The sequence below is a fragment of the Corvus brachyrhynchos genome, unplaced genomic scaffold (assembly GCF_000691975.1).
Source record: "Corvus brachyrhynchos isolate BGI_N302 unplaced genomic scaffold, ASM69197v1 scaffold126, whole genome shotgun sequence".
Classification (NCBI taxonomy): domain Eukaryota; kingdom Metazoa; phylum Chordata; class Aves; order Passeriformes; family Corvidae; genus Corvus; species Corvus brachyrhynchos.
In genome coordinates this window covers 4669454-4696738 of record NW_008239283.1, presented here as the reverse complement: position 1 = coordinate 4696738, position 27285 = coordinate 4669454, and the positions used below count along the sequence as shown (strand labels likewise).

General features: G+C 38.6%; 1 protein-coding gene across 9 annotated transcripts in view; it reads right to left on the bottom strand.

Annotated features, from left to right (window-relative positions):
* NCKAP5 (NCK associated protein 5) overlaps positions 1-27285 on the bottom strand; it is a 380374-nt gene that overhangs the window by 58794 nt on the left and 294295 nt on the right. For all 9 annotated transcript variants that reach the window (XR_001863945.1, XM_017740231.1, XM_017740229.1 and 6 more), the window contains 3 exons: positions 23319-23438; positions 3988-4092; positions 335-523 (listed from right to left, as the gene is read on the bottom strand). Coding sequence is in view for 8 of the 9 variants with exons in the window: in XM_017740231.1 (XP_017595720.1) it covers positions 335-523; positions 3988-4092; positions 23319-23438 (414 nt within the window). In the remaining variant the exon portion in view is untranslated. The remainder of the gene's footprint in view (positions 1-334; positions 524-3987; positions 4093-23318; positions 23439-27285) is intronic.

Genomic DNA, 27285 nt, shown 5'->3' with positions numbered 1-27285 from the left:
TTTTAATAAAGGATTTCACAGTGGTGTGAAGGCTGTGGTGCATTAAAAACCTGTGGGAAGAACAATATGAATGGAAGGATTAAGATAAAGAAGAAGAGCAGTTTGGACTATGAAAGGCAGAATAAAAGTCAGAACAAGTGAGGACACTGTAAGCAAGCTGGAGTGATAAAGGAATCATTAAAAAAATTAAATGGTAAACGGGGGTAACAGTTTAGTGACAACTGTTTTCAATATAAAAGAGAGGAAAGTAAAAAAACTTCTGAAGGCAGCTTTTCGATTAATCTTTTTTCAGATTAACTTAAGCTAACACATGTAGAAAAGTAATTTGATTTACCCTTTTACTTGTCTTTCCATCATTCCAAGTGTAGGAGGAACCACTGGAATATTCACTGCAAGCGCTTGAGAGGGAGAGTTCACTGCTACTGCAGCTGCTCCGGGGATACAGGCGGCTAGAACCTGTCATATTTAATTGACTCTGGCATTTCAAGACAGGTATGCTGGATTTCACATTCTGCTGGCATTCCTAAAATATGAGAAGAAATAGAGGTACCTTATGGGTAGAAAATCATTTAACTTCCCCTTGATTAAGAATGGCAAAGAAAAGGCAAGTAAGCCAGTTACAGCTTCCTATTATGTGATTTAGCATCTGGTGAATTTAATACACAGAACTAAATTAAAAATTGCTAACAATTTCATTTGTCGGGGGAAAAAAAATCCACAATCCTCAATGTTTTCTTCTTTACTCTTGAACTAGTATTCTGCTCTTCTTATGGTAAAGATTATTCTGAGTCTATTTGAATTATGCTTCATACATAAGCAGCGTGCGCCGGTAAGATACAGAAAACAAAGTTATAAGAATACAAGTACATCTTGACAACTGCATTATAGCCCCACAATGTAACAGATGAGGCTGCACACCCTGGACAAGGTAAATTAATTTAGTATCCCGAGCAGAATGTCCACTGAGAATGGAATCTCTCCATTACAGTCTAATTTTGGTTTCCTATCTAGTTCAAAGCTTTGTCGAAGAAACTCTCTGACGTAGGACAATCCATCTTCGTGTCGCTCACAGACAGCTGAAGCCTCTTGCTTATGCAATTTATTGACACTTTATGGCTGCCTTTAGTACTTGTGTAGTTATCGCCCCTCTCCAAATGCAATTTCAGCTGACTGTGACTAAGTGCCAGCTTTGAGGAAGAGAGTAATGAAGAGTAGATAGCACTTTAGGTAAAATATTAAACCTCTGTAGGAGTAGCTAGGATGCCTTTAATTTGTTTTCAAACTAATACTCTTGAGCCTAACAGCATTAGAGCTTTAGTGTTAAGTGCTTGCACTATTCTTCAGTTTCCTTACAGAATCAGACATCTTTTTAATTACCAGGAACACCAGACATGACTACATGAAAAGAGGTTGTAATGAGGTGGGGGTCAGTCTCTTCTCCCAAGCAGAAACTGATAGGACAAAAGGAAACAGCCTCAGGTTGTGCCAGGGGACGTTTAGATTGGATATTAGGAAAAATTCCTTCACTAAAAGAGTTGTCAAGCAATGGAGCAGGGAAGTGGCTGAGTCACCATCCCTGGAGGGATTTAAAAGCTGTGTCGATGTGGCACTTGGGGGCATGGTTTAGTGGTGGGATTGGCACTGCTGGGTTAATGGTTGGACTCAGTGATCTTAAGGGACCTTTCCACCCAGTGGTGGGTGAAAGGCTGGATTTGATGATCTTAATCATAAAGGGCTTTTCCATCCAAAGGGAATCTATGATTCTGTGCCTCCTATGCATAAAACTTCCCTTTGGATTTCATTAAGGCAAACTGAAACAATATTTATTGATTTTTGTATGTAGATATACCTCAAATTAATTTTGCTTAAATGGAGAATTTACCTTTACAGTCAGGAAGAAACAAGAAATCTAAAGTTATTGAATCCATAAAACAATTATCAAGGTTGTGTTTGCCATAGACACAGCTTCTTCATGGAAATCTCTGGAACAACACTCAGTTTGTAGGCACTTTGCATGCACTGACATGCTTTTTGGCCTTCTGCTGATTTCTTCCATTTATTCCCCATGTTCCTCCCATTTACTATTACTGGGGTTGAACCTTTTTTCAGCTGAATGGGAGAGAGTAGAATTTTTACTGCTGAGGAGTTCATCAGCACAGATGTTCATCGCTCAACTGACATCATAATGTTCTGCTTTTGACAAACCTAACTACAGGGCAAATCATTATTCTTTGTCACAGGCAAAACCTATGAATGGGAAAATCATTCAGAGGCACCAAGAACACATTTCACCTCTGGGAATTACTGGTACATGTTCTCCTAGGAAGTCAAATGGATGCAGGCAGAACAGCTTTTAAATCCAGTGGCTCTGGGAAGAAGACATCTTTCAGCATCAAAGGCAGGCTGATGCCTGTGTTTTTGGCTCTGAAGCAGACTCTCTCGCTTTGTTGAGACAAATTAGTCTTTATTTCTGGCACTGTGGTACCCCTGGGGAACCCTCTGCCATCAGCTTCCTCAGCTGTTGTGGTGTCACTCCTGGTGAGGGTGACTGTACAGAGGCCAACGGCAGCACCTGCTTGTTCTGGCTATTCCTCTGCATTTCGGCTCTGACATTGGGAAAACATCTCATGGAATTCCTGCCCCTTACACTGGGCTGTGTCCCAGCCACCATAGCATTCAAGGGACAGATGCCTGTAAATCCTCTCCTTTAAGAATCTCCTGTAGGAGGAAAGAGATCAAAGCACAGTGACAAGTGTGGCCTTCCTGTCATCTTCAGCTAGTCTGAGAGCCTCTCCATCCTCTCACTTTGTTTCCTTTGCACCTAGGAGAGGAGAAAGGCTTTTGGTCCTACAGTTCCAGCAGGGGGAAAAATGGAGCTATCTAAGCAAGGCTAAAGAACAGTATATTACTGTAATCATCTTTAAGAGAGGAGAAAATGTACAAAAAATATCATGCCACTCCAGATTATGAAGTAGGGTATCTACTCAATTTCTAGACTGCATTCAGATCACTTAAGAGTGGAGTTTTCCCCTGCAATTTGCCTTTATTCTCTAAATTATCCAAGAAAGTACTTTGAATAGCATGTTTATGATGCATTAATTAAATACATTTAACTTGCATATAGGTCTATTAACTGACATGGTGAAATTTTAATTTTTTGTAATCATGACTCTTTAGTCATTACCTTTAATGAAATTAGAGTAAAAAGGCCTGAATGTAGTATTACAGTTTAAAAATGTAATTTTCACTAGAAATCAGAGAAAATTGAAATAATCAGACCATTAAAGACACAAAACTCTATATTAGAGCAACTTAACCTGAAGGCTTAATTAAATATATGGCAAAGGGTTGTTAGCATTTTTGTGAACCTTTGAAACAATGCCTTTTCATTAAAGTAGGTATTACAAGGGAGATTACATTTTTGTTGACACTACTATACTTCAAGATCAAAGGCACATGCAGGTTCAATGTTCTGTTCTTGTACTCTTTGTTTCCCTGTACGTGATTTTTGTTTTTTAAGCTACTTTTCTCTTTGACAATGAAACATGAAAGCCACGCTGGAGAACATTTTGCCAAATAAGCACAAAGCTCACTCCGTCTGAAAAAAAAATGCAGAGCCCATGAATTTTTAAAAGTTCATACATAATATATCATAAAAATGGGATGAATAATACGGGGCATGGGCTTTAATAAAAAGCTCCTTGACCATTTCTCAGAGATTCTGAGATGTAATCAATACTCAAAAAGGTGTATCGGGGACATTGCTAAGATTTATGCTTTTTTTGCACACAGTGACACTATCTGCTCACTATATCAACCGAGGACACAATATTGAATTTCAGAGAACAGAAGGAAGCAAAAGTATTGTTATCTGCCTCAACGGGGTTTCAATTCAGAGATCAGCTTTATGGCTCTTCCCTGACACCAGACTTGAGAGGCGAAGAGGAGGTTCCAGATGAGGGGTACAAGGGCAGCACAAACACTCACGTGCATCTGAGCATCAGCACTTCGAGCTTGCACCAGGCTTCGGTTTCGTTCTACTTCTGAAAGCAAATCCCCAGATGAGAGGTCCAAGATGCGTGAATGGAGTTTCTGGGGGGGCAGAAGGGAAGGAGCAAAGCATAAGTATTTGACAGATATGCAGCAGATCAGCATTTTTAAAATTCCAAACTCTGCTGTTAAATTTCAAGGGTAATGAAGAGCCTGAGGTAAAAGAGGATTTGTTCTAATTTGAAATGTTGTTCTTCGTGCTTACTTTGTCCAAGACTTCCTGTCTGGAGGACAGATCATTCGTCATCCAAAAAACTCTACTTTTTCTTCTAGTCACTGCTTTGCAACTTATCATTACTTCACACACAACAACAACAAATGAATATGAGTCTCACCATTATCCATAGAGTTTGACAGGTTTCAGGAAAAAAGCATAAAAATGAACTACAAAATTAACATTTATAAATCAATCAACATGTTAATGTTGTTTTATTTACGAGCTGTTACACCTTGCTTGAATGATTGCAAAAGTGACCCTATTTTTAACCAGCATTGATCTGCTGAAGGCCTCCTCTGCACACATTTTAACTCAAAGTCATTAATGTCATCTGTTAGGAACAATTAATGTGAATAGAAAATAATTGCATCAGGGAACTGGGGACTCAGAGGATTTTGTGCATTAATATTCACATGCTGTTTGATTATATACACAGTTCTTCTCTCAGTTTTGCTTGGAAGGATGGCTAAGCTTGTTCTTCTTCCCTCCATGTTCACCTGTACACTAATTCTAGGGCTTTCAGTCTGCATTAAGCCTGATTTGTTTTAATTGCAGTTTCAATAAAATCCATGATTTATGTGAATGCCTTGGCCAATGACTTCAAAAGAAGAAATATCTGCAGTCTTGTTAGTCCTGGGCCAACATACCATGTAACAGGCAGTATGGATCTGACTCACGGTCCATTGAAATCAATGAAAATGGACTAAAAAAGTAAAAACCAAGAAAAAAGAACTTTGGATCAGGCTCTTTTCATTTTCCCTTTAATTCTCCAGGCTTGCAACCTAAGAGACCACATTTACCCCCTCTGCTTGGAGGAACAAATGGCGCAGACCCTGCCAGGTGCTTTGCCAGGGGACTCTGAGGGATGCAAACCTTGGAGATTTGTCAAGGCAGTGTGAGTGCCCCATCACCCTGTCCATCCAAAAAGACTGGCCAAAGAGAGAACAAGAATCTTTAGCCAGAAAACCCTCCACACACTGTAGCAGTAGCTCTTTGCAGGGCTCTGAAATGTGAGCCACACCATATCTTACACCCTGCTACTCCCCAGCCTGCTCTCTGGGTACCCACTGCAGAAATTAATCTGCTAGAGAACAAAGCAGGCAGCCATTCCTACAGCCTCTGTTATCTGCATGCTCTGCTTCAGGCTTCTGTTCCCCACAATATAGGAAATATTTTTAAAAACTACTTATTATAAATTTGGGAGTCATTTCTCAAGAGTTACATATTCATCTAGGTTTATTAAGGAGGTAGTTTGTTGCAGAGAGATTATGAAAAATATTTTCAATGATCAGTACTCTGTATAAATATATATTGTCCAATAAATTGCTGAATAGATTAAAATGCTGCAAGCACTCAGTATCCAAGATATGTTTCATTATAAATATTAACTACATCCAGGCTATGTGTTTTTTAGCATCAGTGATGCCTGGTTATTCGGCATGCACCTTTCAAAGTTCTACTATTGGTATTACTGTCAGGTGCTTGTTAAAGATTTAAACTCCAGGTAAAATGCCTGCCCAAAGTCACAGATTTACTGACTTTGTACACTTGTTCCTCTTGACAATAATTCCAACTGCATCACTGAGCCACCAGAGAATTCCACTGTTCTCAGAACCAACAGTCACTGGTGCTATGAACAAGTGGTTTGCAGACAAATTAGTTACTTTCTCCAGGGATACCAGTCATCTGAGATATTTTAGTGGAAGTTACAATAGTCAGACCCGTGCATTGGAGATGATGACTGGGGACATCTGAGATGGATGAACATTTGTTAAGTGAAAATGTATTTTCCCAGAAAAAAAGGATCCTAGAAGTAGTGCTAAAGGAATTTTACAGTTGTAATATTGTCTTCCCATTTTTCCAGAAAGGCATTTAAAAATACTTATTACTTAAATGGCAACATTTACACATTTCAGTAAGGGAAAAAAAGTATTCCCCTACAATGTCATCCAATGGAATTTAGCGTTACTTACAGAGTACAGAATCTGTGTCAGGCATAAGAGCAGAGGTCAGCCCAGCTGGAACAGGCAGGAATCAGAAACAATTTTTGACGAGTGATCAATCATAGCCCAGCTGGAAACAGCTCAGGGTTCTGGGGGTCCCTCCCCAGTGGCTCAGTGACCGGAGGGGCTGGGCTGCACAGGGGTCATGCTGTGTTTGAGTTACCTTTGCCACTGTTAAACTCAATGACTCCGTAAAACTGCAGTACCAAAGCCAAATCAGCAGACTAAAATGATTAACAAAGAAGGAAAGTGTGTTCTCGAGATGTATAATGTGATTATATTTCTGTATCAAATGAGATCATCACACTGGGAATATTCCTCCCCACACATATGCAAATAAACTAACAGAGGTGGCCAGCACAATGACTAGCTTTAACAAACAGCATAATAAAGTTTGAGGTCATTAATTAAATATAATCACACAGCACTGAAGCAAGTCATCCAATTACAAAAGAAAAGCATAAGAAAAAAATGTTTCTCTTTCATTATTTTTCTTTTTCCTTCTCCATTGTCTAATGTAAAAATGGGGAAAACTCTAGTATTTGCTAAAAAAACTCATTAATGATGCATTTAAAATCAAGTAACAGATTGTGCTAACTATGTATCTTCATTCTGATTTCTTCTCAGATACACAAAATGTACTGTGTCCTTTACGGTTATTTTCAGATGACAGTCACATAACTAGATCAAGGAGTTACTGCTGCCTTGAAAATTGTACAGTATTAAAATCGCTGCTGATGCTATCATGAGACAATGCAACAAAAGGCAGGCCACTGCACAGAACGACTTCCACAGAAAAGATCACATTAGTTTAAATGAATACTTAAATATGGAACTGAGGAGTTACAACTATAAATCCAAGTTATCTGCCCCGTTTGTTGGTGCCCGATATAATGATAAGGGGAAAATGAGCAATTCTTAGAGGTGCTGGGGAGCGCCTGGGTCCCTCTGGAAACAGGAAACATCAGGATCACTGGAGTGCAGCCCTGAAAATCCATATGGAACTGAATGCAGCATGGACTGGGCCAACTTTCTTGGAAATTACCCTGTCCTGAATACTACAGGGCAGGTGTGGACTACAAAGTTTGTTACATCTTAGTTTGACTGGACCCACATTGTCCAGAAAATGGGTACTGAGAGGCCAGGGCAGAACAGAGGGGGCCTCTCTGCAGATGCCTGTGACCAACAGCAGCAAAGCTCCTCCCTCACCTGTGAACAGGCGAGGGATTGATGCAGAACAGGCCGTGCTCTTTGTGATTCAATGTCAAGATTAACTCCCGTAACCCACATGAAAAATAAAAACAAAGCAATTGATAATTTAGGTGGAAACCTATTATATCAAGCGCAATAGGAAATACAATTATCTGGGAGGCAGATAACCAATTCATCAGCCAGCAGGCCAGTTCCCCCTCCCCCAGCAGCATTCTTATTAAGACTTTCTAGGAAGATAAAAAAGGCCACTACCTGCTGGCATGAGGCAATATTACAGAGACTCCCCTAACCATTGTGCCTCTTGCCTCTATCTCTGCAGAATATCTATCAGTTCCCATCTCCTTTTTGAAACATCTAATGGTCTGCAGCATTGCCAGAACAATTTTCAATGAATTATGCCAAAGAGTACACAGCTCTCCAATATTGGATGAGTTAAATGCTATTAAATCAATTGGCTTTGCTTTTCTCACACGAGCCAAAGCCCATCATTCACAGGAAAAAAATTCTCTCTCTAGGTACCAAGGAGACATTTTCATCCTGCTGCTCCTTGCCAGAGCTGTAAATGTTTTTTTGGTGTCTGTGGCCCTCTCCTGTCTCTGCCGTTTTTCAGGGCATCACAAACCTGAACAGGCACACTCTGGCCTGCTTCCCTCTATACCCCAGCCTTTGAAATTGGGCTGGTGGGGAAAACCTTTACATTTCCATTTCACCATAAAGACAGCAGGCCACAGAAGGAAAAGAGATTATTAGGCAAGATATCTACATATTATTAGTTTATGTAGAAGTATAATCTTTCATTAAACAGAATTTTGATTTTTGTAGCCCTTAGATACGTTTCAGAGGGGAGGTTTAGCTGGAAATGAGAACACCTCTCACCTATCCCACCAAAAGTTACCTAGAGTAGAACATGCACTGTTCAAAATACAAAGTGTGAACTTGTCATTCACTAAATATTCTGGAATTAAGGAGAAAATTAAGTATAGTTAAGGAAAAAATAATAAAACCTCCGAAAGTAGAAATCAATTTTGCCTTTAGACAAATAAGAGTTTGCAACGTATATGCTTTTGATATATGGAAATTCTGCCTTCTAAAGAGAGCAGAACAAGTGGTTGTCAACAAAAAAATGGGCAAATATGAAGCAAAAGTGAAAGGTGCAAGAAGATGCTTCCATTTTATTTAATTCTAATAATGACTAACATAGGAAATGTACTTGCAATTGTACACTGTGCGCATACAGCAATTCCTGATGCTTTATTGCATATAATTGATATCACACAAACAAAGGTATAATCATTTTTTTTTCAGCTCTGGAAGCCATATATTTAATAGAAAATTCATAATTATATCCTACTTTCCTACTATTCACTTCCTATAAGCAGAACTTCATGGCTACCACTGTGAACTTTGTAGTAAATGAAAACCAGGCCTAGCGAATGGCATCCGTGTCCATGGCAGGGAGGTTGGAATGAGATGAGCTTTTAGGTCCCTTCCAACACAAACCACTCTACGGTTCTATGAAAGTTATTCTTTCTCTTAATCTTGGGCCACGTTTAGCCATTTACAGGGTTGGGGCTAAAACCAGAGTGAGAAACTAACACCCTTTGACTCTTTAAAATACTCCTCCGTTACGTAAAGTAATTAGATGTTCATCACTTAGACCTCTAAAAGTTATTAATCTGGCTCTGAGCAGGCAAGAACATCCAGCTTCTGATTGCAAAGCTAATGCACCACACTAAGCTATTTTTTAAATTTCTCTGGTGCTACAGGTACCATTTCCAACAGAGCAAGCTGTTAGTGAGGACACTTGATATTTGACAAAAAGCATGGAACATTGCACAGCTCAGTCTGGAACAGGCAAAGCAGCTCAGAAGTCTTACACCCTTACACCTTACAATGTTATTTAGTACGAGCAGGTACATTCACATTTCAAATTCTGTTCTGTCTTAGGGCTTGCCTGACATTAACTCAACTTGCTCCTTATGCTGCTGCAAGGGCTCTCAACAGCTCTTACAACAGAACACCACCACCATAGCTGGTTGTATTTCATTTTGGTGGGAGGAAAGGGTTAACCCACTGAAAGGTGAGCCCCAGGATAACTCTTACAGCGGTCTGAGCAAACAGTTGGAGAGTTTTATTGATCCTACCCCTAGCTCTTTAAAACACATGAAACAATCACAAACATGCAGTATTGCTCAGTGGTGATAGGAGAAGTGTTGTACATAAGTGAATATTAAAGGATTAACTTTCAAATGCATTTCAATAAGCTAAATGAGTACAAAATTAAAAAAAAATTTAAAAAAAGGAAGTTTTCAGCTAGTCCTTAAATTTCAAGTGAAGTTTGTGGATTTGAATTTTCCATTAATCTAATAAAAATACTTCCATGAAAGTTCTAATTTGATATTTTCCATCTGTTTTGTTGTTTTTCCCTCCTACAAGACCTAATTTTCTAAAAAACCTTTACGGAAGATGTTAGACTTTAAATCCAACCCTGGAATCAACAGTGGTTTGTCAGTTTTGCTGGCAAATCCCCTGGGTGAGTTTACTGAGATTAAGGCAACATCCAAGACAAAGTACCAGGGCACGATACTTAAACCATTTGTATGGAAGATTAGGGTGCTAAAAAAAATCAGAAAAACCTGCTAACAAGGCAACTCCAGCACAAAAAGTAAAACAAAGGTTTCATTTGTGTCTGCTGCAGAGCTTCCAAGCTTACAGCTCTCTATTACTATTGAGCCATCCAGAGATGGCAAAACTCAATTAATCAGACCTAAAGTAACTCCAAAGGCTGGAAACTTATATTCTAAGGTATAAATTGGGATTATTAAGCAGGCATTTGATGCATAAACACAAATAGCATAATCTTTCTGTATTCTTCAGAGAGTTGACAACATTAATGTAAGGCTAAAATTACTCCTGTTTCAAATCCTTAGTTTTATTAATTTTTATAAACTGCTTTAAATAAAAGTTACATTGAAAGACACAAAGTAATCCCCTCTGATCCCAGTTTTCATTTTGTAAGTCTATCAGTGTTTTCACTGATAGACTTACACTGAGATTCCAAAGTTCTCATTTTAATAGCACTATGGTAGGGGTCTGTAAATATTGCATTAATATGAAAATGAGCTAATTTAATTTCTTAGGAAAATGCATGTATAAAGTTCCCTGTGGTTTGTAATTACCGTAAAGTCAACAGTTTACATCAATGACCCAGTAATCAGCTACTCAGAACGTGAATAATTAATGAAAAAATGTTTTCAACGAGCTTGGAAATGGAAGACTCCTTGGAGTATGGTGAAACAGCCATGCTGTGAGAATAGTGTTGTGCAGAAGTCAAGCCTCTTATTAAGTACATATTTGTATTTTGTCTTCTATCTTTCTAAATGTCTTCCCATTGATCTAATACTACTTAGTGTGTCAATTCCACTGTGCTAAATGAGGGCCTGCAGGTGCTGTGGATTATGGCAACAGCAAAGAGTGAAAGGCACATCCTGCACATCCTCACACGTCCTGTTGTTGCACTGTCCACAAACAAAACCACTTTGTTTTTAACTCTTCAGCATTGTCAGAGTGAGTCTAGCAAACAACTTTATCCTGAAGTCCTGCAACAAGGAAGAGCTATACCATTAATCTTTTCTGGCATGCCCTACACATGCTATCAGCAGTAAAAAGGTGGGCTGGTTTTTATCATCTCACTGTATTTAAGAAATGCTTTAATATAAAAACAGAAGGGAAAATTCTCACTTCTGCAACAGTCACTGCATTATAAATCCTTATATGATTAAAAGCTACTCACTAATTTCAACATGCTGCTAAATTGCTCATACAATGACAGTCAGTGACATTCCTGGTAGCACAGCATAACATCAGTCGTTGTCTTTGTGATTCCTACAGTTTAAAATCCATTTTCACATTCACTTTCTGACTATGCCCCAAAATAATCTAAAGGAATTAGGCAGACCTCAGTGAGATCTTCTTATTGACATTTATGTTGATCAATGTTGGCTCTACCAGAATTGGAATCTACAGATCAATTCCCTTATTAGATTTGTTCTCAGTGCTGCCATGATCATTTTATCACAGAAGCTGCTGCCATCAGATGCTGCTTTATCACTTTATAATGGGATAAGCTGAAGCTTTCCTCTGGCATATACTTGGAAATGATAACTGTCTGAAGTCTAAATATTTCTTTCACAGATTTTCAAAAATATCCTTATTAAATGCATAGGTCTGTTTTAAACACTATTTTCAACTGAATTTACCTAAGCAGCAATAATTTTTGTCCAGAAGAAAATTCCAGCTCTCAAGTTGTTAAACAAACCCCGATGCTAACAGTGGAGACTGCCCTATTAATCACTTTCTTCTTGCTGAGCCTATGAGCCAGATGACAGAAGAAAAGAGGCTAAGAATGAAGATATGACAGAAAAATCAGGATGGTCTCAGGAACAGTGAGCAGTATTATATGGACACACAAACACACATGGGAACACTCCAAAATAGCACCCACAATACACACACAAGATTTGTCACAAGTTTTTTATCTGGTTTTGAAAATATGCAGGGACGTGGTATTTTTAGTGAGTGGTGTTACAGGTCCTGTTGAGAGAGAAGTTCATCACATTAATTTAAATCTCCGATAAAATAAATTAGCTTTTTTATTGCCAGGTTGAACTACAGGGCTATGATTGTTATGTATTGCTACAGTCTAAGTCTTAATGGCATTTTAGCCCTGTGGTGGTCAAACAGAAACCATTTCAAACCTTCTAAAGGCTATTAAAACATGTGCAGATGTCTGGAAAATTAATACTATTATCTAACACTAACCTTTTGCCTGTAGGAGGAAAAGGAGAGAGAAGGCTCAGGGAAGATGTTTTAGATCAATACATGGCAACCCAGGAGGGCAAGCTCCGTTTCACAGAGAAGTTCATTGGCTGTGAATGGGGGATTCAAGTGAGCAGATTCATCCTTATTTGGATTTCATTGAAATCACTCATTTACTCAAAAAAAAAAAAAAATTAAGAGAGATGAGCATTATTTTCACAATCCTTCCTCACTGCTGTTTCCCAAGGTCCAGCAATCTAGACACTGAAAAGATTCATTCATTTAAATGACAAGAGCACGAATTTGTCAAGGTTAATGTTGAACAAGCCATATTTTCCTTGCTTCAGTATTATGCAATAAAAGGTTTCTCCATTCCTCCACCCTCTTTTTTTGTTTTTCTTTCTTTTTGTGTGTGCAATATTGTTGAAATGTCATATGGATTGAAAGGACTTTAGAAGTAGGAGGAGAGTTGCAAGAAATCTTTTATTGTTAGGTTAAGGCTTTTACATACATATTTTCTCTCCAACTTTAATGCATTGGTTTTGTCTCTGACAGAATAATTTCTAATAAGAAGAGACTTTTCTTGAAAACCTGGATGCAAAGTACTGGATTCTATTCCTTTTCCTCAAAACACTTACTTAAAAGCATGATTTAGAAAGAATAAATGGGTAGATTCCCAGCTGGTAGAAATTATTGGCCTCACTTCTCCTACTGAAATGCAAAGAATTTCTGCCAGGACAAGAGTTGCCCCGAAGACCTCCCAAACTTTTGCTGCGTTTCAGAAATAAAGCTTCTAGAGGGTCACAGTGTGCATTTCCAGTGGCATTTCATTCTTGAAAGTCCCAAATCTGACCACAAGACCTCCAAATGGCAGTTCAAGTTCTGCAACATTTATCCTGATACACCAAAATCACAGGGCTTGTGTAGGACACAGCGCAACCCTGGAGACCTGATGATCTCAATAAGCAGCTCAAACCTTGGCTGTAGCCTTCTGGAATTCCATCAGCCTACTCTGGAGTGATGAAAAAGCATGGAAAGATCTCCCCATCAGCCTGGCTGTGCAGGCCAAGTAAAGTTTAGTAAGGCTGAAGCACAGGTGAGGAGGGAGAGCTGGTGCTGGTACCAGCAAGGAGGGTGCATGGATGGCCCGAGGACACAGCCCTGCACTGTCCACATTCATCTGCACCTCTCTCCTACTGCCCCAGCCAGCAGGAACACCAGGAGATGGAAAATGAGAAATGCCAGTCATTGCTCCTGGGCCAACCTGTGCTACTGCAAGGAAGGGCACCGTGCCCTCGAGGCATTATTTAGGACCTGGACTGGCCTTGGGAGGGCTAGGGCTAGGCGTGGCATGGGATGGCATGGAAAAATTCCCTCTCCCACCCTGCAGCCAGAGGCAGCCTGGCCCAGGCTGGGAGCTTTACCTCTGGCATAGGTGGCTGAGAGCTGAAAACCCTCTCAGCAGCTGTCTCTGCTCAGAAGCAGCTGTGCCAACCAGCTCTTGACTAGGAATCTGTGCCCTTGTGAATTGATCATTTTTATCCCTGTGGATAAAAACAGGGCTTAGGAGGTATTATATAGGAATTTCAAAAGGGATCAGCTCCCATTTTGGCAGTAGCCAGATTTTTAGAAGACCTCAGCACAATGCCTGAACACTTGAAATTCTGGTCCCATGTACATGAAGGACCTAAAAACCTAAATGAAAGGTTAATAGCATTTGTTATTCCCCCAGGAACAAATTACTACCAGGTGAAGACTGGTGACAGGGCAGAGAGTACCCATATTTCTAATTATTGTCAAGATCTCCTAGGGATCATTTACTGGAATAAATCTAAGTGAGCCTCTAAAACACACTGCTAATCTCTGATTCATGCTCACACTTTCAGTATCTATAATTCATAATAATTGTGCCTAGACCTGTGACTGTGCCTGCATCTACTGCACAGGAAAAGTACACAAGGTATATTTAGAGAAAAACAGTTAACAGTAAGTAATAGAAAACTCAAGAAAAAAAAAAAATTGAGCATTTCTTCTTTTAAAATACAACTGAATATAAAAATTTAGGATCAAAACACTACAAAATTAAGTAGCTCATCTCTGAAATTGTATACCAGAAAGATGAACTGAAGAGTGGGTGTATATTTGGGATTTTTAAAGCACTGATATTAATTCATGATGCCATTACTTTGGCAGTCTGTTTTCCATACTTCTAATGCAGTAAGATGGAGTTCAATTCATAATGTTGAAGATGCCCTTGTGATGCACACAGGACAAAGACAAATCGCTGCCCCTTCCTGCACCCAGACATCACTTAGTGACTAATGGAACACAGCTTGTCCCCATCTAGAGAAAGAAAGGAGCAGGGATTCAGTCTAAAAATGCTAAAAATACAGAGAAACTTAAGGCTGTCAGTATCACATTGTTAAAGATTTAATGACAAAGGTAACTTTTCCTTTCAGCTTGTCCTTATCAAGAGAGATACCCAGATGGTAATTTAAGAGTTAAGGCATTAATGGACTCTTCAGTTTCATTGAGCAACTCATGCTGATTTTATCTTGCAATACAGTATTTCACATTCTCAGCGAAGTCAACAGAGATTTAGTCAATAGTGTCATGGCCTTTGGATGAGAATTTGAATCCTACCAGTATCCAACTATCATTAAAGAAGATAGGTCATTTGGGAAACAAAGGAGAGCATTAGTAAAATCCAATACTAAAAGATGGGGTTGGTTCCGTAGGTGTTTTATGATTCATTATGAGTAATATTTTATTCTAATTATTGACCCTTTCTTCTATGTGCAGTATCTGTAAGAATGTACAAAAAATATAAAATGTATCAAAGGAAAACTATTTTTCTTCATAACAGATGGCAACAGAAAATACCTATTGAGTAATCTTATGTGCTTCAACCCACTTAGCATAATGTTAGTTTGTTTCATTTGATGGAATGTGTAATTTTACATTACTAGCAATTTACACTGACCTGATATAATCTGAACAGTTTAAATGTTAGGAAGCAGAGCACTTATTGGCACACCTATTTCTCAGTAAAAGAGTCATAATTCTGTATTGCTTCATGTCTTTAAAGTGCCATTGCACCTAAATAACCCACAGTAATAAAGAAAAATACAAATGAAGTTTTATGTGTATTGTGTAATAACAGATGAAATGAATCCTTTATCCATTGTTGTTTCATATATACTTTTGCATAATTATCCTTCCTTTAAATCTCAAAGTTTTAAGAAAATAAAAATGAACTACATACTTAGCTCCATTAATGCAATAAAAAGAAAATCAAAGATCCGTAATAATAAAGGTTATAATTCTGTAGCACTTTAGAATTTGAATAGATTCCCACTTTACCACAAGACAGAGCCCTTTAAATCTTTGAATTAATTTTATACATTCTTTTGGTATTTCATTTGAGAGTTACAGAGTGTGAAATATGCACCATGACGAGAAAACAATTACCTTGCACACCTGTTGTTTGAGCATACTGCATTTAAGCAGGATTTGCAGTGGGCTACTATTTTATTCCACTGTGAAATCCAAGATGGGGGAGGCGCTAAAACCTGACCTGATGATATGGACTTGAACTTTTATATGTGACACATGGCTTTTAGGGACCACATCATATACTGTGATAACATTAGAACAAATCCATACTAATTTTTGCTATCAGAATGTCCATGAGAAATATTTTTTTTTCCATTTAGAAAGGAAATCTGAAGGAGTGACCCTTGACTTAAATACAACAACCATATACTAAAAAACCCCATAAATTGCAAACTGCAAAACCAGAAACATATCAGACAAAACATGGATCTGTTGGTCACACAAAATATAGACACGAGTAACTCATAGTGTTCAATATGTTCACAATCTGTCTCTAAGCAGCCTCTGTACTCACACTTGACCATCTACGCAGGGATTCACATGGAAAGTTGCTGATAAATCTTGTCAATACATTCAACAAACAGAACAGGTTGAAAGAGTAGCTTAACAATGTTAAGCATTGTTGTAGGTTAAATATAACTGCATGGAATAAAAAAACATGTCTTTTTAATGTTTATTACAAATATGAAGCACAGGGCAGGTTAGGAAAGGAATACAGCAATACTCCTTCCTGTTGTGGGATCCCTTCCTTTTTTTAAAATTTATTCCCATATGGAATATACACAGTACAGGAAAAAAAATATGAACAACATTCTTGTACTTCATTACTCTGTCCACATACTTGCTTAGGGTTTCAAATGCCATATTGGATTCCTGCCATCATGTGGATCATCACTGATAACAAAAATCTATGCATAGAATAAAGAGAAATTGTCGGTTCACCCAGTGCCGGTTGCTTATTTTTCTTTGTCTGAAAATAGGCAGTAAAATCTCACTTTTGTTGTTCAGGCCTGTCACATCAGTACAGCCCCACCATTCTCCTGACACGTGCTTACTCTGAAATACCCTCTTTCCTCTGAATCATGCCAATTCATTTCTTCAAAACTTAAAAAATATTGCTCTCCTCAGTCAAAATCATTCATAAATACTTCACCAAGGATCACTTGTGGCTTTCCTGAAGATTATTTGCTCATTTGATTTACTGGTTTTGGCATCACTGTAGCAATTTATTTTCATCAGGGTAATGGAAATGGCCCATTTTTAGACTTGGTAGCTGAAATTTATCTATTTAAAATTGTATCACAGAACATCATGTTTGTGTTGATGTGGAAAGCCTTTCAGTGGTTTTCTGTGGAACCTCTCCAGGCCAGTTAAAATACTTGGACAGAGGAATGCTGAGCAGTTGGGGGTAATTTTCTCTTAAAAGCATTACCATTCTCATCAGAACTACATGCCCTGCGAGCTTAAGTTAATGCTTTGCTTTTGTTTAAGAGCAAATTGGTAAGAACTGAATTGCTGAAACAAGGGACAACAGCCTGACAAGAAGGTAAATCACCAAAACACAAATACTGATGGAGCAGACCTATCAGGTCAGTTGATCTAAGACCCTCACAATAAAATACTGTTCTCCACTGACCCTCTCACTGTGCTTTGGTTTAGTTTGAACTGTTGTGAGAGATATTGCCCTATCTCTCCTCTCCTTCCACAGTCTATAACAAATATTTTTGTGTTCCTTTATCAGCCTGCCTATCTGGAAGCTCCTTCCAGGGCTGACTGTATATCAGTTACACCACCAAATTCTTTCAGGTATTGTGCAGCTGCTGTGCATTCAAAACTAGAAATCATATGGCTTAGGGATATTAGATGGAGTTTCTCCAGAGGGGCCATGTTTCCTTTCCTTCCCTCATCACTGACTTTTTGGTCACCCATTTATCTAACCAATTGGCTCTCATAAATATTTTATCTCTGTAATATTTCTTCAGCATATATTTAGAGCTCCAAACAGGGCAAGTAATACATATGGTTTATAATGTATTATTACATGTTGATGATTTAAGCTGGGATGAAATACAGACTTTCAAAGTTTTGCATTTCTGTCTTCTCAGATGTTATTTGTGAGCGAGGACATGGAACAAATAGGAAGTAGATAACAGTTTACTGAGGTAATGCAAGACTGGAAACAATGCCATCACCAACTTCACATGGGTAATGTTCCTTTAATTTGTTCTTGAAATTCTCAAAAAGCTTGTGTTCCGTACTAAATCACTCTCTTGATTCCTGATCTACAGAAGCATTCTTCTAATTTCTCATGGCTACAGGGCTGGAGCCTCTTTCCTGGGGTAGGATCTTCATGACAGTAACTGTGCACTTTGGTAGCCTTGACCTGGGGGAATCAACCCAGCAGGGCCTGAAATCTTTTGAGAACCATAAATAGAGTAAAACCCTTACACTTCTTAAAAGGGGTTCTGCTAGGAATGAAATTTCTGGGTAAAGGTTAATGTAGTAGTTTAAACTTAATATATCTCAAACATGCCTTACATTTATGTGATCACCTTCTTCTCTGTTGACACAGCCCTGGAGATTGTCTTAACTTGCAAGCAGTATTCAATTACTGCTGAAGCAATTAGCAGATCTGGAATTAATTTCTCCTTCAAGCCACCAGTCCTGATTTCTGAGTAAGGAAATATCACTACAGATGCTGCCACACCTTATTTATATTTATATCTTTACAGAGGAGAAAAGGACAGAGTTTGTTCTGGAGCTGGAACTTTGCTGAAGATTTGCAGAGAGGAGTGCCTTGACAATCCAATGGACACACAGGAATAAATGTGAAGTAAGCAAATAAGCAGGTCAGCTGCAGGAGTTTCACAACTTTAAATACAATTTGCTGATTTGGTATCAAGTCTGCCTGCTCCCTCGAGAGCCTGCAGGCACCTGGCTTCTGTGAGATGGGAATTCTAAGGCTGCTCAGCACATAACAATCCAGTTACTGAAATGTACTTTGGAATGCTGACAAACTGTTTCGTAACAGTGTGTGACGATCTTTAGTTTTAATTTCAAACCCTCAAACACCTACTCTCTGAAACACTTAAATATTACAAGGATCTCACTGCTGTAAAGCAATGCAACTTCAGTTTTAACCTCCTGCATTCAGACTTCATCATGTCTAACGATGTCTGGACCAGAGGTCAGGCTCTGAGCCCAGACATTCCATCTCCCTTTGTCAGGTGTTAGGGCAATTAAGTGCCCTCTTCTTCTTCCCATATATAATAATGTCATTGCTGCGATCTACCCCTTCCTGCTAAACTGTGCAACTGTTTCCATCACAGTCTGTACAGCCACACCCTGTCTTGTACATCAGGGGCAGAGCTGTCAGGTTATTAAAAGGGCTCATACCAATGCAGTCATAACAAAGTAATTATTATTTAAATTGACCTTCTGAGAATTCAGATCTGTGCTGTAGAATTTTAGAAAAACTTTTAGGTGTAAAATTAAACAATGTGGATGGCCCATGAATAATAAATGTAACTAATCTAGCCAGAGAAACACAAAGAGAAAATACATGCTTCAGGAGACCTCCCTCCTTGGTTCTGGGGTTGATAAAGTAGAATTTTTATGATGGAAATAAAATGGCAATGAAAATATAGTTTAAGATCAGGGATATTGTAAATCTTATGATTAGAAATATTATCTTATACTTTCCCAACTATGAAAATTTTATTACTTATTTAATCAAATAAATCAACTCAATAAATTTTGCTACTTGCCACTTTTTCATCCCTTTCACTGAAAAATCCTGCATGGTTTATAAAAAATCCCTGTGACAACAATGTTCTGGGTGAAAAGTGAAAGCAGGACTTCTCCTGTGGGAACAATTCATCTAGCAAACATCTTGAACTTGTGTAAACAGAGCTATATAATATAAAAAAAAAAATTAAAAGGGATATTTATAAGAAGGCAACCCCTGGTCCCTGTCTTATCCCTTCAGCATCCTCCTGTATATCACCTACACAGATTTCTCTCTTCACTTCTAATTAGTTTTCCTCTACTCAGTTTTAAATCTCTGACTATTATCCCCAACTATTTGTCCTACTTGCAGATGAAGTACAAGGTGGGTCACTAAAATGGAGTTCCTGGTTTTGTTTTGAAATCCTTCTTGCTATGACAGGCAGAATTTAACATCTTTTTAGCGACCACATTAACAGAGGAAAATTATGGCTGCTTGGGCAGAAGCTACTCTTTTGTGCTAACATTTAACTATAACTATTGCTCTTTCTCAGATGGTGCTGACATGAAACAATTTTCCAAGGCTTCATCATTTTAAAAAAAGCTGTTTCAGAGAGATTTCTTGAATATTATAAAAGAATAAAAATAATAATAAAAAAGATGATTTATTTATTCTAGGACTGCCTCTGTAAATCACACACTTCAGCTCCAAAGAACGTCCCCAGAAAGAGAGGGTAGCTCCTAAACTGTCTATAGTATCAGAGGTGAAGAAAAAAAAGCCTGAATTATCTCTTTATCTCCTAACATTTTGCATCAGAGACTGCATTACTTATCTTTTCACGACAGGAGTGACACAGCATCTGTGTCACTCCCTGCAAGCAGTGACCACACCAAAATTCCTGGTAGCAAAGAACTTACAAAGAACTTACAAACACAATCACAATATCTCAACACACATTGCTTTAAAAACACTACTAGGCCCTCCAACTTCATAAGCACTTACACTTTTTTTAAATGCATGAAATGTAATACTTTTAACACCATTTCAACAGTGCAGGATTCCAGAGGCAGTCATGAAAACTGTACTACATTAATTTATTTTTTTTTTTAATTGGTAGCAAAATGAGTTTTTCTTTTGAACTGTGTAAGAAGCATGAGCAAAACCAACACAGTGCAATTGGTACGGTGTGCAGGCCATTACTCTGCAGTCAAATTCAAACCACTTGTATCAATCCAGTCACTGAAAAAAAAGGTGAATTATCTGCTAAGACATATGAATCATGTATTATTTCCTTGCAATCATACATACAAAAAACCTAGGGCAATGGTGAAATCTAGACTTACCTTTAAATTTTGTTTTTAAAAAAGAAATCTATATTTCTGTTGAAATTTGAAAAGTGAAAATGTTTATAGTTTAAAAATAAGCTTACTTTGTAATAAAAAGAGTCTTCTAATGTCAAATATGGTATATCCAAATATTCCAAATAACCAAATCACAGAGGCTGACATGCAGAAAAAGTAGCTAACACTACTGATTTTTAGCTTGTGCCCTCTCCCCCGGCATTCTTCAAAATCTGTAGTTTTACTGAGTGTGGCTACTCCTAGGATGAGATCAGCATTAAATAAAACTGGACTGTATTGTATCAGAGAGTACAGGAAAGGTGAAAACACCCTGTGCCCCCTGCCCCCAGTTAGCAGAGTTTGCCCACTCCTTTGATTGGGGTCATGATCTAGTAGGAATGTCCTTAAGCACATATTTATAACTTTTCGGTAGAGTGACACATTTAAACAAATATTTACCTACTGCTCTAAATCTGGGCTGTGTGCACTTCCAAGAAGACATAATGCAAACTGTTCTTTAACTTTATGCAGGCACACAACAGTATTTGCTCAAATTCAGTCCTAAGAAAACATCCTCCTTCAGATGTTACATCTCAGGTTGCAAGATCACAGACTACATGCCATCTCTTTGAGTCTGGAGTATAATTAGAGGATAATTAAATTTCTGGAAACACACAGATTTACTGTTTTGTTTGTTTTGGATTTTTTTGTAAAAAAGGATATATGAAGTGTTTTAACAGAAGTTCTTCACTTTCCAATGTACACTGCAACTTGTTCTCTGCTTTTTTTCACCTAGGGGGTTAAAACCTATTGATAGCAAGACAAGGGACATAACAGCAAATTTTGCTCCAGGGAGACCTGGACTTTCTGAATGAACTTAATTCCCTTTTGTCCTCAGCTAATAATGACAAATCAAGTGAAAAGGGGGAAAAAAAAATCTATGCACATTAAGTCCTGCCAAACTGTGCAAGAACAATGATGCAAAATAGTTTGAATCCCTCAGGAAAATCTGTTAGATCATTTGTTTCTTTCTTCCACCTGGCGCAGGTTCATCTCTTTCAACTTTTTTCAGAGCTGCTGCACAATCCAGTTTCAAGGAACTCAACTCAAAGCGTTGATCCCCCTTTTCAGATGCTAACACTTCTGTAGCATTCCCAGAATAACCCAGTATTATTGTTGCCACACAAGGAATTGGGAATAGGAGATGCATCTGTAATAATGAACGTGCAGCGTGTGACATCTGTGCAATCTAACACCAAGCTAACATCACCTGGAGTCAGACACTTTGGAAACAGGAAAAAGAAAGAAAAAACCACCCCAAACCAGGAAGAAGGAGCAGTTGATGTGACTGTCAAAAGCAGAACTGAGCAATAAAGATCCATGCTGTGGTGGATGCTTCAAAACTGTGAATGGATAAAGATAAATCAGTTCTCTGTACAGGGGTCTATGAAGGATGAACTGGGAAAGAAAGCAGGGAACAAGGGACAAGAAAGCAGAACAGAGGAGGTCCTGACCTAGCAACACCCAAATCAACACAAAATCAAGAGACAGAACAAGAACCTGAGGAAAACTGAAGAACCCAGCTCCCTGTGATGGTGACCAGGCACCACCCTGCCCGTGCTTTAGAGCTCCTCAGTAAGTACAGCCATTTGCCCTCACCGTGGGGATTCCCTTGTTCCCTTTAACATCATCTGTGAGCAGACCACGTTTCTGCAGAAAAACCAGCCCACCCTAATGAGAGTTAGCACCCCTCAGCTGTTGGACAACAGTGCAAGGGCCAAACTTTCCTCTGAGATACAGATACAGAGCAGTGAGGATTTAAGATCCATATTTAATATCACTTATGTAGCTGCTGTGTCCGGCAAAGTTCTAATTAGTCTTCATTTGCTGTTCTTCCAGCTCATGGTCAGATTTGTTGGAATGTCTGCAAAGCAATTCTACTTCTACAAAAGGGTGACAAAGCGATGGGTTCATCCACAATAGCAGACGTTGCCAAATGAAGAAGGATACTGAAACATCTCTTAGTATTCCAGAATGGCAAATGAGTGAGGCATGGGTCAATTGGTTTCTCAGCTATATCCTCCCACAAAACATTGGCAAAAAAAAATTGCTCTGAGCTTGTGAAGATGTACTTAAACCCTTGCAAGTAGGCTGAAACCAGGACAGTATCACATATGGCAAAAGTTAAATAAATGGGCTGTCTTCTCACAGGAAATTACACTGTTCACCATCAAGCAGGATGTTAAGGAATACGAGCTTCTCCCCTGCAGAGGGATAATGAACCCCTATCATTCCATTTATCACAGCGAAGAATCACCTTAAAAAGTAAGTTACTCTGCAGGTGTACTCCTCTCTCCAGATTTGCATGCAATATCAGAGCTCATTGGCACACATTTTCAGTTTCAATGAGATCAGAGTACAGATATTCTTCTAATATATTAAATCTATCAACTGTCATTTCCCACTTACTGACATAACCCTACAAAGAAGAGAAGTATTTTATAATTTTAAGAAATATAAAACTCAGCTTGCTTCCTGCAAAGGCCATTTCCTACCTGAAGGAGGAGGTCGGAAGCTGGTTTGACTTTCTGCTGGAAAAGCACGCTTAAAGTTCGATTCTGTTGTTCCAGATCAAAAACTCTCATTTTCAGCTTTATACATTCCTCCCTCAGACCCTGCAGCACAAGGGAAAATAGTAAGATTAGAAAGCAGATAAGAGAAGCACTTAAAAAGCTCTAAGTAATGTCAGATACTAAGAAGAAATAAATACACAACTTTTAAAGTAGTATAAATTGGAAGAGTGTGCTACTTAATTTTCTCTGGTTGTTTGATCACCCACTATAACAATAAAGAAAACCTCGTAATGACAAACAGTCGCTACCTGGCACCTCCTTTCAGAGTTTTCTGTTAGTATAAAAATGATTTTTCTAGTGATGTGTTCCATTTTGCAGCTGACACAAAGCAGAATGCAGCAATTCATGTATGGCTATTGTAATAAGCATAAGCTAAGTAAAAAGCCAGAGCTGTACCAAACCAGGCAGAAGTTCAAAGTGGCACTGTTCCTTCAAGGTACTCTTCTGAAGTCTGATCCCCTCCTTGCTTTTTCTGAACAACCAAGTCAGCATTGCTGTGCCTGATGTGGATGGGCTGTGTCTTCCCAGACACCCCTGGGTGGGCCCAGGTGGGCAAGAAGGCCAGTGGCATCCTGGCTGTATGAAAATAGTGTGGTCAGCAGGACCAGGGCACTGATTGTCCCTCTGTACTGGGCACTGGTGAGGCCACACCTTGAGTCCTTTGTTCAGTTCTGGGCCTGTCACTAAAGAAAGACATTGAGGGGCTGGAGCAAGTCCAGAGAAGGGAACAGAGCTGGGAAAAGGTCTGGAGCACAAATCTGATGAGGAGCAGCTGAGGGAGCTGAGGATGTTTAGCCTGGAAAAAAAAAGAGGCTCTTTTTACTCTACAACTCCCTGAAAGGAGGTTCTAGCCAGATAGGGCTTGGTCTCTTCTCCCAAGCAGCAACTGATAAGACAGAGGAAATGGCCTCTGGAATGGCCTCCAGAAGAGGTTTAGGTTGTATATTAGGAAAAATTTCTTATGGAAAGGGTTGTCAAGCATTGGAACAGGTGGTGGAGTCATCATCCCTGGAGGGATTTAAAAGCTGTGTAGATGTGGTACCTGGGGTCATGGTTTGGTGGGCTTGGCAGCACTGGGTTAATGGCTGGACTCAATGATCTTAAAGGACCTTTCTAAGCAATTCTGTGATTCTATGAAAAAACCTTAAAATTGGGCATTAGAAGCAGAGGTGGAGTGTAAAACCATCAAAGCTACTAATGGCTTTCAGATACAGATCTGTCTATCTATCTAATCTCTGTCTATCTATCTTCAGTGTAAAACCTGCCTTTCCTGATCACTTGAAGGAATACAGGATTCTAGCAGAGAGAGGATTTTGGAGACAGTGCAGAATATGACACTCAGCTTTTCAGCATATTTTGTGCAGCGGTCCATTTTGAGGTAGGAGAGCCTCAAAAACCAGGAAAAGCAGTCTCCTAGTAAAGCTTACAAATAAAAATCATAAGCTGCATCCATATCTAGGTTGCTTTGTTTGTTTGTTTTTTTAATTTATGTCTCCAAAATACTTACCCTTATTTAAATTTAGGACATTTGCTGCCCTGTGGTATTGCCTCGCTCATATTACTTTCCACCATAGGAAGGTGGAGAAACAGTCCTCAGCACCCCCATATGTTGTCCTGTCAATACCATTTACAACATGATGACCTGGCTTTATGAGGAAACAACTCAGAGGGGGAAATTGTAGTCAGATGTAGCTTAAATTCTTGCCTGCAGTTGCTCTAGTCTCTGCTCTAACCAGCAATGAGGTTAGAAGAGGTGAGCACACAATAAAATATGTTCATCTTGAGACTCCCAGAAAAATGCAAACATCTTTTTATGCATATGTATCAGATTTTATGAATACTGGATGAATGTGGTTATTTTCTCCTGATGGTTTTATAACATTTGTTTTAGGTGGCTGTCAAGTGGTTGTTCAATTGAAATTGCTAGAACCTTCCACACGACCCTCCAAAAATCTTGAGGTTGATGATTTCCAAAGCCCTGAAGCTTTGTTTCCTGTCAATGAGACCTCTTACCCCTGGTCTTGCACAAGGCAATCTATATCAGGAATAGAGATTGTAAGCATCAAGACCCATCATTATCTGCCTTTCACAAATCAGAGAATTTAAAACTGAGCCTTGGCTGTTACAACAGTGCTTAACATTTCAACACTACTAAGGGCACTGAACAGGAAAAATGATTCACAGAAACTAACAGTGTAGAAGAAAATTAAATCTTAGCAAGGCCTCTGCTCAAAACCTTCCTATCTTACAGTTTTAAAACCATAAGATTTATGTTTCAAGCCTTAGAATTTCTGTAAAAAAGTGAAATATAAGATAGTAGATTACCCAGCCAGATGCTGTAAACCCTGCCAATGGTAATGCCACCCATAGCCCAGAGGAGAAATGAGGCACATAAAGGTAGCAGTATTCTGGTAAAATAAAGTCTGAGTTTAGAAACTTGAAGTCCTAAAATTACCAATTAATACAACTAGCAAATGTCTCAAGTATATAATTCCTCTCCTGTGGGCAAAACAACCAGCTATTAAGGTAGCAATCTCCCAAATATTTAAAGTACTCCTGGGGATTCACTATAGTAATATCTGAGCATCTCTCTAGTCTTGCTTTATCTCTTCAGTGTGAACTAGACTAACTCTTCTCCAAAATGGGATCCAATGGCCTCAGCAGAAGTTCCAGAAGAACACTGCTCTCCCTCTGAACATGCTTCTTTCTGCTTTAATTAACACTTAATTCACTTCTTTTTTATTTCACTGATGAAAATGGAGAAGAAATAACTTTCATATAGAACCCAGAGTAAAAAGAGTAATCTCCTGAACACACTCCTATGGAGGAGATTATTGTGCAAAAAGTAGATATACAAGTCACAAAATAATTTAATTAAATGGTTTAACTCAAATTTAAAACTGTGGATCCAGGTCCTACATGGAAAAAAAAAAATTAAAATCCTGTTCTCAGTAGTCCAATCAGCTCATGTTATATGAGAAGTCTTTGGGTGGACGGAGAAAGAATGCATGTTTTCAGTATCATAGCATACAGGTTTGCCTCAATTAATTCTGTTGGATTTCTGACTTCTTAAATTTCCTAGAGGCAAAATTTTCTCTTAATAAGTGGTAGAAAATCCATAGAATTTTGCTACATAAAATTGTGAAATTATTTTGTATGGCTAATTCAGCACAAATTCAATTTAACTTCGTTTCTCCATGGTCACATAAAAAAAATCCTCTCATGTTAGAGAAATTCTATAAGTATTGTAACAAATTACATACTTGAAAAGTGAACGTTTAAGACTGTAATTCCATTTCAAGGATTCAGTGACATTGATAAATCACTTAAGCTTCGCTCACTCAATTTGTGTCACCAGAATCTCTCAGTGGGATCACAGTCTTTCCACATCCCAGTGAGTACACAGCGCTTTACTCATTACATTACAGCATGTACTTAATTTAAGCAAAAATTAGTCCTTAAAGGATGATTTCAAATTCTCTGCAAAGCCTATGCAGTGTGTGCTACTGTACAAAATCACTCTTCTCCCTTTTGTGAAAGCTCTCAGCTTTTCTTCATGTCTTGCTCTGCTCCAGAGGTGTGTTATCTCTCTGTGGCATGACTGACTCGGTCTTACTGCTCAGCTGCATGATGGTAGATTTATCTGTTTACCAGCTACTATTTGGGCTCTGATATCTACCCTTTTGGGAATGGTGTGAGGAGTGCAATTTCCTCTTTATTGTATGCTATTGTGTTCCTGTCTTTTCTTATAAAAGGACTTGTATGAACGGTGTCAGGAGCACTATAACAGTTAATATTCATTAGCATTTAGAAAAGTACCCTCTTTCCTCTTTCTATGGATATTAAATTAGCTGTTATTACTCAGTAATAGGTAAGCAGCTGTTAAATC